The 12,500-nt window shown below is 44.5% G+C and overlaps 1 protein-coding gene across 3 annotated transcripts in view; it reads right to left on the bottom strand.

Moving 5' to 3' along the window:
* The window catches only part of Gcn2 (eukaryotic translation initiation factor 2 alpha kinase Gcn2), a 571,098-nt gene that overhangs the window by 472,048 nt on the left and 86,550 nt on the right, over positions 1 to 12,500 (bottom strand). For 2 of the 3 annotated variants that reach the window (XR_011046192.1, XM_068385322.1), the window contains exon 3: positions 4,789 to 5,100. The exons of the other annotated variant lie outside the window; for it this stretch is intronic. Coding sequence is in view for 1 of the 2 variants with exons in the window: in XM_068385322.1 (XP_068241423.1) it covers positions 4,789 to 5,100 (312 nt within the window). In the remaining variant the exon portion in view is untranslated. The remainder of the gene's footprint in view (positions 1 to 4,788; positions 5,101 to 12,500) is intronic. 3 annotated transcript variants of the gene reach the window in all.

The raw sequence follows: 12,500 nt of genomic DNA, 5'->3' as shown, positions 1-12,500 counted from the left end.
TCAAGTAACTCTCCATTCAACATGACATTCAACCTTGCACCACCTTCCCTTCTCGTACATCTCATAACCTTACTTTTACCCACATTAACTTTCAACTTCCTTCTCTCACACACCCTTCCAAATTCTGTCACTAGTCGGTCAAGCTTCTCTTCTGTGCCTGCAACCAGTACAGTATCATCCGCAAACAACTGATTTACCTCCCATTCATGGTCATTCTTGTCTACCAGTTTTAATCCTCGTCCAAGCACTCGAGCATTCACCTCTCTCACCACTCCATCAACATACAAGTTAAACAACCACGGCGACATAACACATCCCTGTCTCAGCCCTACTCTCACCGAAAACCAATCACTCACTTCATTTCCTATTCTAATAAATGCTTTACTACCTTTGTAGAAACTTTTCATTGCTTGCAACAACCTTCCACCAACTCCATATAACCTCATCACATTCCACATTGCTTCCCTATCAACTCTATCATACGCTTTCTCCAGATCCATAAACGCAACATACACCTCCTTACCTTTTGCTTATTATTTCTCGCATATCTGCCTAACTGTAAAAATCTGATTCATACAACCCCTACCTCTTCTTGGACTAGGATTAAAACTGGTAGACAAGAATGACCATGAATGGGAGGTAAATCAGTTGCTGTTTGCGGATGATACTGTACTGGTTGCAGACACAGTAGAGAAGCTTGCCCGACTAGTGACAGAATTTGGAAGGGTGTGTGAGAGAAGGAAGTTGAGAGTTAATGTGGGTAAAAGTAAGGTTATGAGAAGTACGAAAAGGGAAGGTGGTGCAAGGTTGAATGTCCTGTTGAATGGAGAGTTACTTGAGGAGGTGGATCAGTTTAAGTACTTGTTGCAGCAAATGGTGGAGTGGAAGCAGATGTACGTCAGAGAGTGAATGAAGGTTGCAAATTGTTGGGGTCAGTTAAGGGAGTAGTAAAAAGTAAAGGGTTGGGCATGAATGTAAAGAGAGTTCTATATGAGAAAGTGATTGTACCAACTGTGATGTATGGATCGGAGTTGTGGGGAATGAAAGTGATGGAGAGACAGAAATTGAATGTGTTTGAGATGAAGTGTCTAAGGAGTATGGCTGGTGTATCTCGAGTACACTAGATAGGGTTAGGAACGAAGTGGAGAGGGTGAGAACGGGTGTAAGAAATGAGTTAGCAGCTAGAGTGGATATGAATGTGTTGAGGTGGTTTGGCCATGTTGAGAGAATAGAAAATAGCTGTCTGCTAAAGAAGGTGATGAATGCAAGAGTTGATGGGAGAAGTACAAGAGGAAGGCAAAGGTTGGGTGGATGGATGGAGTGAAGAAAGCTCTGGGTGATAGGAGGATAGATGTGAGAGAGGCAAGAGAGCGTGCTAGAAATAGGAATGAATGGCGAGCGATTGTGACGCATTTCCGGTAGGCCCTGCTGCTTCCTCCGGTGACTTAGATGACCGCGGAGGTAGCAGCAGTAGGGGATTCAGCATTATGAAGCTTCATCTGTGGTGGATAACAGGAGAGGGTGGGCTGTGGCACCCTAGCAGTACCAGCTGAATTCGGTTGAGTCCCTTGTCAGGCTGGGAGGAAAGTAGAGAGTAGAGGTCCCCTTTTTGTTTTGTTTCATTTGTTGATGTCGGCTACCCCCCAAAATTGGGAGAAGTGCCTTGGTATATCTATGTATGTATGGATGCTGCTGGCTGCAGTGGATTTGAGGAGAATTTTTTTTCAATCAATGAAACACTGGCTCCCGTGTCAATCAGCGCTCGGATGGATTTATCTTGCAGGTCAATCCTAACTGCTAACATTCCCAGATGGCCATTACGAGATATGGAGCACGGGCTAATGACCTCGGCCGCCATACCGCTGCCCCTTGGTCCTCTCCCTAGTGCTGCAGGGGTGAGGTCGAGGGGACCAATGGAGGTCCCAGTGCCTGCTCTGTCATGTCTGTCGTCACTTCTTTCTTGGCTACTGCTTGTGATGTCATGCGGGGGTGGGGGGGGCATCGAACTCCCTTTTCTCCCCCTTCCTCTGTTCCCTTTTCCTTGGACGTTGGACGGGGGGAGGTGCGCGTGCACCCCAGCCCGCCCGTCCTGGGCGTTTTTTGCTAGGCACTCTCGAGATAAATGACCGTAGGCCTGACAAGTGTAACAGCGGGGGAATCCTTGGGTGGGGCACTCCACTCGTCGGTGCCCCTCTCCCCCACAGTGCCATCTGAAGACTCTGCTAATCTGCTGACTGTATTCCCCCTTACCTCTCTTCGGGGGTCGACTTCCTCTCATGGCTGCCAAATTCTCGGAACCGGCCCTGTTATTCCCAGTCCTTTTTTCTTCTGGCAAACTGTCTAAAATGTTTTGTATTGCACTCACTACATCTGCTAACGAGCGATTGTCATCGAACAAATAACCAATTAAATAAGGGTTTACTAATCTGCGAATATGTTTACGGGCAATTGCCTTTTTATCACTTGGGAGATTGGCACTCCGGGTAGCAAACGAATCGCAATCCCGAAAAATGTGAGTTGCAAAACTAAGAACGGATTCTCTTCCCGTACTTTGGGTTTGTAATTTTCTTTTAAGTCTCCCTTTCTCGCATCAGGCAAGGCATACTTCTCAATTAAACGTCGTTTTATTTCGGTATACTGTAACTTCTTAAACTTTCTTATGGCCAACACATTACTTCCATTGCCGGAGCATCTTTTAGCAATCTATTTGAATAGCTTTTCCTTTTTCCGACGACCCATATGTGGCTACTTCAGTCTCTCAAAAACACTTCAATTGATTGAAAACCTTCTTTAGGCCTTTGATCATCAAAAGGCCTAACACTTGCCTGAAGTTCTAGCAACTTTCGAACTACAATTTGCGTATCTTCACTCGGCTGTGCATGTGTACTTTCACTTGTGTGCGTTTGAACTTCGTCCATGTACATCAGATATGCTGTGCTTGCACGCCGCTCCTGTTCTCGTTCCACTAAGTCTGTTTATTAACTGTTGTAAATTATCTAACTTGTTTTCCAATTCTTGCATTCTAACTTCCTGTCTATATCCTTCATCAGAAACGCTATATCCCACTGCTCCTTCATTCTCATCTGCAGCAGCATCCGTGTCTGTTATGTTAGTCCTTGTGTATCTTGGCATCTTGAACTTTTATTTCACCATCTCAAAGAACAACTTCACTCACAGCATACACAAACAGACGTATTTTTTACACCTGACACCAATATGACCCGTGCAGACGTATAATGAGACGTCAGCATATGGGTTTTCTTTATTTATTATAAAAGGTTCGTTCGTAAGTACACATTACACAACTGCCCTCTCAGGTGAGGGTCTTGTCAAATCGAGTGCTCACCGGCAATTAACTACTGCCTTCGTTATCAAAATGCAGCCATTGCAAAACATGCAGACACATAGGTTTTTGTGGAATACTCACAAATATTGAGTTCATTTAAAGGTTAAAGGTTAAAGGTTAAAGGTGTCTGGTTTCAGTTCAAGTTCCATCAGAATAGATGCTCACCAGAACGTCAGCCGGGCAAGCCCAACCCCCCACTGTGGTGCCCTACCACAGCAGTAGCCTCCCCAGTAAACAGCTTAAACTCACGGCCCTGGGCGGGGATCGATCTCTTGCCACGCGAATGCGAGGCAAACACGTTACCACTGTACTAGCCAGGACATATATATCTATGTGTGTGTGTAATTGTGCATATCAATCCAACAAATTATGTTGTTTGTAGATTTTTTATCAGTTTTAAATACTATTATTATTTGTATCACTATAATTCTGTTTGTATTCTACAGCTATTGTTTATTCCACACAGGCCTTTCAATGAGGTAAAGCCCATCAATCCTGCTTTTGGAAAACGTGTATTTCATAATCTAAACGAAGTTAAAAGAAGCCCTCAGGGCAGGGTCATCAAGTTGGATAAATAGGCTAAAGGCTATAAACTCCTTATACACCCTGACGAAATACAATACTGTATCATGAAATGTTATTAAGAATTATAACAACAATCCAACATATCAATTCTATCAGTTATTAACAAATATAACAGGTTACAGAAAAGATAGAGTAAGCGACTCCAGAGAGACTAGGAAAAGGGGTTACTGGAGGGATATGAAGAGGGCCTAGACAGAAGGAGGGAAGGAGAGGGGAGAGACGGGGGAGTGTAGATATTCGAATTGCTTCACCTACTTAAACGATTCACTTGGCTAGGGCTTTATTATGACAAGAGTAAACGCCTTAATCAACGAGATTTGCCAATGCATTAAAGTATCAAAAATTAGGGGGAGGTCTATAGAGTGCCGTGTCAAAGTACCATTCTCATCAAATAATTAGTATGGGAGATATTAAAGAAAAACCCACTATTTTTTGCCAGAAATGCATAGTAGTATTATTACACACTACACAATATCTTATTTCAGAAAATATGTCTTGGATATTAAGGTTAAAACTAATTAGAGTTACACTATCATCAAGAACATGACACAAGATGCGAAAAAAATCCTCTAACAAACAACTCAGCTTATTGCTTGACGAAGTGGAAATTAAATTTTCCAGTAGCCATACATAGTGGTAGCACAGTAATATCAAGAGCTGGAAGAGATAGTACTGTAATAAAAATCCACTACTAGTCCTCCTATTTTTAAGCTTGTCAATCAAAAATACACTTTCAAAGCTTATAGCACAATGAATGTTGGGTAAGACTTATTGAAATATTTTTAAAAGTCCTGACAGTAATGAATACACATAAAACACAAACAACAAAACTAAATACTTCAATCTAAAAATCTAACCTGAGTATTCTGACAAAGCTCCAGCATAACCACCATTCCATCTTGGGCAAATTTTTCAGCAATCACTTTCAGCTTGAATTCTAACTCTATGACTTCTTTGTGGGAAAGCCCAGAGTAGGATTCTAGAACAATTTCTGGTGCTTCATGTGGATATTTTTCATTAGTTTTTATCCTTAGTACCACATGTATGTGAGAATGAAGAGTACCACCCTGGGAATGATGTGGGCCTAATTTCAATCGAACTTCTGGAGGACGATTCACTTTCCAAACATCTTGCTCTCTTAGATCTGTAAACTCTTCACTGTAGGCACTCTGAAAAAAATATTCAATTTCAATAACACAATTTCTTATTTCTTACTCACCTGATGTTCATATTGGTTCTTCAGGAGCCCGGTTTAATCGACACTTATCCTTAATATTTCTTACATCTTTAAATTTTCCCATTTTCTTTTGCTTCAACACATACACGCCCTTGACAAAGGAATAGAGCCCTCTAGCAATAAGTGGTAAAAAGGCCAGGTTGTATCGCTAGGTAGAATAGTATTCAGTTCCAAAGTCCACATTATCCCTCCTCTTCATACTATGAGTCACTGGGGAGGAGGATGGGTATGTATATAAACCTCGGGTGAGTATAGAAATAAGAAACTTTAATATAAAAATTCTACTTCTATGAATCTCCCCAGATGTTCATAGTGCTGACTCCCACACTCTGTTGGACATGGGGTACAAGAAATACAACGAGGATAAGGGTAACTAACCTGGTCTAGGTTACTTTGTGAAAAAAAACTGAAAACACTAAGGAATTGTTTAAAAAAAAATACAAATTGATTTTAAAAATCTTAATGTTTTTAAGTAAATACTTCAAAGATATGTGTTACTGTCCATTTTTGTATATATTTTATGCTCTTCTCCATCCTAATTGCCTCATAGCTCCTCTCTTTGTTTTACAGTGTAACGACACCATGCACCCAGTAGGGAACTGAGATGATAGCGAGCACTGGATAGTTTACTCTGCTGTGGAAATAGGACATTAGCCATATTCCCTGGTGTTTACAGTTAAGCATTTTTTTTTTTTTTGCCTGATATCCCCTACAAAAAAGTGTTTGTTGATTCTGCCCACTTCACACACATTAAGTGGACCGATCCGTGAAAACAGGCTAGGCACTGAATACCATTTATTATGTAATATTACTATACAAACAGAAATCATAATTATTACTAACAGATGTTTTCCCATCACAGTGTAATTGCCTCTTTTTATATTGTGACAGATTTTCTATAAATATTGTTTCATATACTCATTACCAGAAACACGAGAGTATAAAGTGGTGAGAAAAAGTTTCAGTTGCAGTCAAACTTTAAGGGTAGTCAATGTCCAGACCCTGCTGACTCTTTGTACAGATAATGAACCACAATGTCGCAGGGGTTTCCTCTAAGCTTGAAGTGTTCTTAGGTCACAAGCTGGGAACAGTAATACTGATATTGAACTTGACCGAAAGGACTAAGTTTTGATGTTAATAGTGAAAAAAAAGCTACATCACAAACTTAATTGCATTATAGATACAAAACATCACCAAGGTAATCCCTATCATAAGGGATTGGCTGTTAATGTGGTCTACGGAAGCATTAATGAAAGTTGAAAATTAGTTTATGAGATATGAATCGATTTGCTTAACCAAGTTGTATTTACTAAGGAGATTGGGCATTAATAGGCTTCAATTCAACAAATGCGCAGTGTTCTTTGGTCTACAGCCCTGTTAAAAGCTGCATTCAGAATCACCCATATTGTTTAATCTATTATAAGAATATTGTCCAGATGCTTGAATTTGCATATAGATTGTTATCTTTAAATTATCGATGATTGTGAGCACAGTAGATGTATTGATATGGGAGTGCCCAACATGTAATTTTCTTTTCTCATTTTATATACTGTACAGTATATGCAGTATGTATGTCCTTACATAATGTTTCTTGTGTCCTGTATGTCCTTTCATTATGTTTCTTGTGTCCAGCCTTTAGGTTTTTATTTTTTCATTTTTTTTTTAATTATTAAGTGTAGCCTTGCACAAGTGAAAATTTCTACCTGGAAATCAAGTTGCTCCATTTACTAGAACTTGGTACATACTCAAGATAGAAGTAATATGACAAATTTGAAAGTAATTTGTATTTTTCCTAGCATACAAATCTGGAGGTATTTATAGGGATATACTTTCGGCAAAGCTTTAAGATGAGCCAAGATAATCTTAGTGAGGGCTAACCATCCGACCAGCTAGTTAGCGGGGGGGAGGCGTAGCCAGCTACCCCACTCACTCACACACCTGGGACTGAGCTTCACTTTGTTTTCTAGCAGGACTTCTTGAGGGACAGGGCTGGCGGGCCAATCTGTATAAATAGCTCCAGGTTTGTATGTTAGGAAAAATGACAAATTCGTAGATATCTTGTATTTTTCCTGACTATACAAACCTTAGCTATTTAATAGGGGTATTACTTTCGGCGTAGCTGAAATGACGAGCCATTAATTTTTAACGAGGGGTTACTACCCACAAAGCTAGTTAGTGGGGGTAGGGGAGGGTAGCTTGCTAACCACCCCCCTCTCACAGACCTGTGCTTGAGCTCACTTTGCTTGGAGGTAGGACTTAAAGGGGGATAGGGCTGGCAGGCAAGTTTGGTTAAATACCTAAGGTTTGTATAGTTAGGAAAAATACAAATTATCTACGAATTTGACATTTGTTCCGTAACTGGAATACAAACCACGCTATTTAATAGGGGTGACTCACCCATTAGGAAGGGTGGACGTCCCAGCCAGTCTGGCTTTTGGCTTTGCCCGGGGGCTCATTATTTGAGCGTGTAAGCACCCAAGAAATAAGGAGTCCCTGCACCTCGCTAAAACCTTGCTACGCAAGGACTGCGGCCTACACAAGCTGTGTGTGAAGGTATGAAGAAGTGTGACTCGTCCTAGGAAGTTGTTCTGAAGTTCTTTAGATGGAAACTTGTAGACTAGGACTTTCCCAATACCACCTCATCAGGGTATGGGGACGTAAACAGTATTAATCTTAATACTAGGAACACAAGGGAGCATGGTTTACCTGCAGTGGTTTGAGGTCAGCTATGCAGAAAACCCAGGATGCTGCTTTCCCCAAGACAGGGGATGATGAAGAAAAGAATAAGGGCCAGTCAAACCTTTTCATTCATGCAGACTAAAACCGGGTAACAATGCCCTCAACCTTCTGCTACTTGTCCAATAAGGAACTTGAGGTTTTAAACCAGCTGTTGTGCAGCCACCACAGGGCCGATAGCAAACGTATCGAGTCTCCTGTGAGTCACGTCTTGCAGGTAGTGGGATGTGAATGTTGTTTGACGTTTCCACACCCCAGCTTGAAGAACCTGTGTCACTGAAAAATTTCTTTTGAAGGCCAGGGACGTAGCTATGCCCCTGACATTATGTGCTCTAGGGCGACGTGACGGAGGAGGGTCTGGATTCAAGGCCAGGTCAATGACCCTATGAATCCATGCAGAGATGGTGTTCTTGGTGACCCTCCTCTTAATCCTTCCTGTACTGACGAAATAGTGCTGGCACATGAGGACGGGCTGCAGCTGTTCTTTTGAGGTACAGCCTCAAGATCCTTACTGGGCATAGTAAGAGATGGTCTGGGTCATCTGTTACAGCACGGAATCTAGAAATCCGGAAGAAATCAAATCGAGGATCCGCCACTCCAGGATTCTAAGTCATAGCAATAAACTCAGGGACGAAGCCGAACGTTACCTCCCCCCATCCCCTTGAATGGGCGATGTCATATGAGAGACCATGAAGTACACCGACTCGGTTGGCCGAGGCCAAAGCTAGTAGGAATACCGTCTTCCAGGTTAGGTGGCAATCTGATGCCTGGCATAATGGTTCATAGGGAGGTCTCTTAAGAGACCTGAGAACTCGAACCACGTTCCATGAGGGAGGTCTCACTTCCAACTGAGGGCAGGTAAGTTCATAACTACGTATGAGTAGAGAAAGTTCTAGCGATGAAGAAATGTCCACTCCTTTCAGCCTGAAGGCTAGACTTAAGGCTGAGCGATAGCCTTTCACTGCCAAGACTGAAAGGCGCATTTCTTCACGCAAATACACGAGGAACTCCGCTATTGTTGGAATAGTGGCATCGAGTGGAGAGATACCTCTTCCACGACACCAACCATAGAAGACTTTCCACTTTGCCTGGTAGACTGCTGCCGAAGACTTTCGCAGGTGTCCAGACATCCTGACAGCAACTTGTTGCGAAAATCCTCTCTCAGAGAGGAGATGCTGGATAGTCTCCAGGCGTGAAGTCGTAGTGAATCTACGGCTTTGTGGAAGATGTTGGCATGTGGTTGTTTGAGTAGATTGTGTCATGGAGGGAATTCTCTTGGTAGCTCCGTTAGGAGTTGCAGAAGGTCCGGGAACCATTCCCCGTGATGCCATAGCGGAGCTATGAGGGTCATTGAAAGATTGACCGATGTTCTGGTCTTGTTGAGTACCCTCCTCATCAGACAGAACAGGGGAAAGGCGTAAACGTCGATGTTGTCCCACCGTTGTTGGAAAGCATCTTGCCAAAGAGCCTTGGGGTCTGGGACTGGGGAACAGTACAGCGGGAGCCTGAAGTTCAGGGTCGTTGCGAAAAGGTTCACAGTCGGAGAACCCCACAAAGTCAGGACTTTGTTGGCTACTAGATGATCCAAAGACCACTCGGTACTCACTATCTGAGATGCTCTGCTCAGATTGTCAGCGAGCACATTCCTTTTGCCCAGAATGAAGCGTGCCGATAGTGGTATCGAGTGGATTTCGGACCATCTCAGTATCTTAACTGCTAGATGGGATAGTTGCTGCGAAAAAGTATCTCCTTGTTTGTTGATGTAGGCCACTACTGTAGTGTTGTCGCTCATCATCACCCCAGAGTGACTTGCCAGGTACTGTTGGAACTGTTGAAGGGCCAGAAAGACGGCCTTCATCTCTAGGAGATTTATATGGAGGTACTTTTCTGACTTTGACCAGAGGCCTGAGGTCGTGTGGTGCAGCACGTGGGGCCCCCACCCTTTTTTTGAAGCGTCCGAAAACAGCATCAAATCCGGGGGGAGGACGAGAAGGTCCACTCCTTTTCGTAGGTTCTCGTCTGCCACCCACCACTGGAGATCCGTCTGTTCCGCAGGTCCCATGGGGATCTGGATGTCCGGGGAGTCGTACGCTTGATTCCACCGGGACTTGAGTTGCCATTGGAGGGATCTCATCCTGAGGCGACCGTTGGGAACTAGACGAGCCAGCGATGAAAGGTGACCGAAGAGACGTAACCACGATTGGGCTGGAAGTTCTTCTCGTCTGAGAAAAGGCCTTGCGACCTTCCTCAGCCTTGCTATCCTGTCATCTGATGGGAAGGCTTTGTGGAGATTGGTGTCAACAATCATGCCTAGGTATACCAGTCTTTGAGTGGGAAGCAGTGAGGACTTCTCGAGATTTACCATGATCCCCAGATCTTGGCAAAGTCTCAGAAGTTTGTCTCGGTGTTGAAGAAGGGATGACACCGAGTCTGCTAGGATTAACCAGTCGTCCAAATAACGGAGGAGACGGATGCCAATCCTGTGTGCCCAAGATGATACTCTGGTGAAGACTTGTGGTGCTGTGGAGAGACCGAAGCACAGCCCCTTGAACTGGTACTTTCTGTTGTCTAGGCTGAATCTTAAGTACTGTACAGTACTTCCTTGAAGATGGATGGACTGGGATCTGGAAGTACGCTTCCTTTAGGTCCAGTGTGCACATGAAGTCTTGCGATCTTACTGCTAATCTGACAGTGTCTGCCGTCTCCAAGATGAACGGAGTTTGTTTGACAAACTTGTTTAGAGCTGAGAGGTCAATGACTGGTCTCAGGCCTCCAGACGCCTTCTTTACAAGAGAGAGCCGACTGAAGAAGCCTGGAGATTCGTCGAGGACCTCTTGGAGAGCGCCCTTCTTCAACATGGTCTAGACTTCTGCCCGAAGGGCTTGCCCCCTTGCCGATCCCATGGCAAGGGAGCTCAATGACACTGGATTCGTCGTCAGGGGAGGTAGAGATGTTATGAACGGGACGCGATATCCTAAACTGATCACGGAGATTGTCCAGGAATCGGCTCCGAGTTGCTTCCACCTGTTTGAGCAACTTTGTAGGCATCCCCCCACTGGTGGACATACAGGGGGACTGCCTATCCTAGCATTTGCGGCTTCGGCTGCTCCCTTTAGGATTCTTGCCTCCCCTGGAGGACTTTTTGCCTTTCCTTTCTTTGATAGGAAAGGGCTTAGACACAAAGGTCTTCGCTGCTGTCGTCGTTCTAGCGGTCTTGACTGGACGGGACAGCTGTGGTCCTGGAGGCTTATAGGGCTTGGATGTTAAAGCCCTATGAAGAAGGGAGTCTTGATGAGACTTCCTCCACCTCTCAGCGACATGTTCCACATCCTTAGGCTCAAACAAGATGGATCCCTCTAGAGAGGAATGTCTGAGCCTATTGATCTTGGTGCTAGGGACCTTCTGATGGAATCTTTCATCTACTGCATCCCGACATTTCAGAATGGCATTTGCACACAAGTTCGAGACTTGGTGGGCCAGAAACTCGATCGTGCGAGTACCTGAGAGAAGAAAGGTCTCCATAGCTTTCCTGGTACGTTCTTTGGAGAAATCCTCAGAACGTATCAGGATACTTAAGGTTGCATAGCACACTTCGCAACTTTCTCCTGGTTAAGGATCTCGGTCGCCGAGAATGAGACCTGCCGGTTGGAGAGTCTCTCAAGAGGGACTCCCCTGGTAAGCTCTTCCAGCGAGTGGTGAAGAGGAAGATCTAAACAAGGCTCCTCAAGGATCTCGACGTACCTCCTCTGCTGTACGCGAGGAGGTGGGAGGAGCTTGTTGGTGGCACTGGAACGGTTGGAGGAGGACATCTCGGAGAGCTGTAGAGAGATCTTCTCCCTGCTACTCTTAACCTCTTGAGACCAGGGCAGTGCTTCACTGGTCTTGGAGGGTTTCTGAGTACCAAAGACACAGTCCAAGACCGTGTCCTTGCACTCTCAAGGAGGGATCTTTGGGTCGGAAAACCCGTTGAGAGCCCTCAGAGTCAGAACTTGCCAAAACGCATGTTCTGACTCTTGCTGGTCTCCTCCTGATGTAGGACTTGCAGCGAAGTCTCCTTCTGTCCCCAAAGGCTCTTCTTGGGGAGAGTCACGGACGTTCTCCGAGTGGCTAGCTGGCTCCATCCTATCCTAGTAGAGGACTTCGGCAATGTTTTAAGAGTCCTTAGATTCCTACCTGGGAGGGATGTAGAACTCCAACATTGACGAGGATGGCATGTTCCTTTCAGTCCCCGCCTGAGAAGACATCTCGGCGCGAGGAGAGGTTTCCCTCATTGGTGTGATGGGGGAAAGTCTCTCCTCACATGATTCCCCTGGGGACAGGAAATCTTTGTCCGAAAGGGAAGGAGAGACAGTCTGGGGGAAAGAAGGAACCTGCCTCGAAGGTTTGCGTGGAGTCTGTTTTGCCCTTGGAGAAGTTACTGCGTCTGGAACTCCTCTTTCTCTTCAAAGGGGTAGAAGCAGCCATGGATCTGTGCCCTAATTCAGAGAAGACAGGCTTGAACGCCTGTGTTACGGCTTTGATCAGTGCACCAAACCAGGGCTGTTGGCTGACAGACGTGCTGTCAGACATAACCCTTGAAGGGACAGGAACTGAAGG

This window comes from Palaemon carinicauda, chromosome 1 (assembly GCF_036898095.1).
Source record: "Palaemon carinicauda isolate YSFRI2023 chromosome 1, ASM3689809v2, whole genome shotgun sequence".
NCBI lineage: Eukaryota > Metazoa > Arthropoda > Malacostraca > Decapoda > Palaemonidae > Palaemon > Palaemon carinicauda.
The sequence above is the reverse complement of the archived record's forward strand: the minus strand, read 5'-3'. Positions and strand labels throughout refer to the sequence as shown.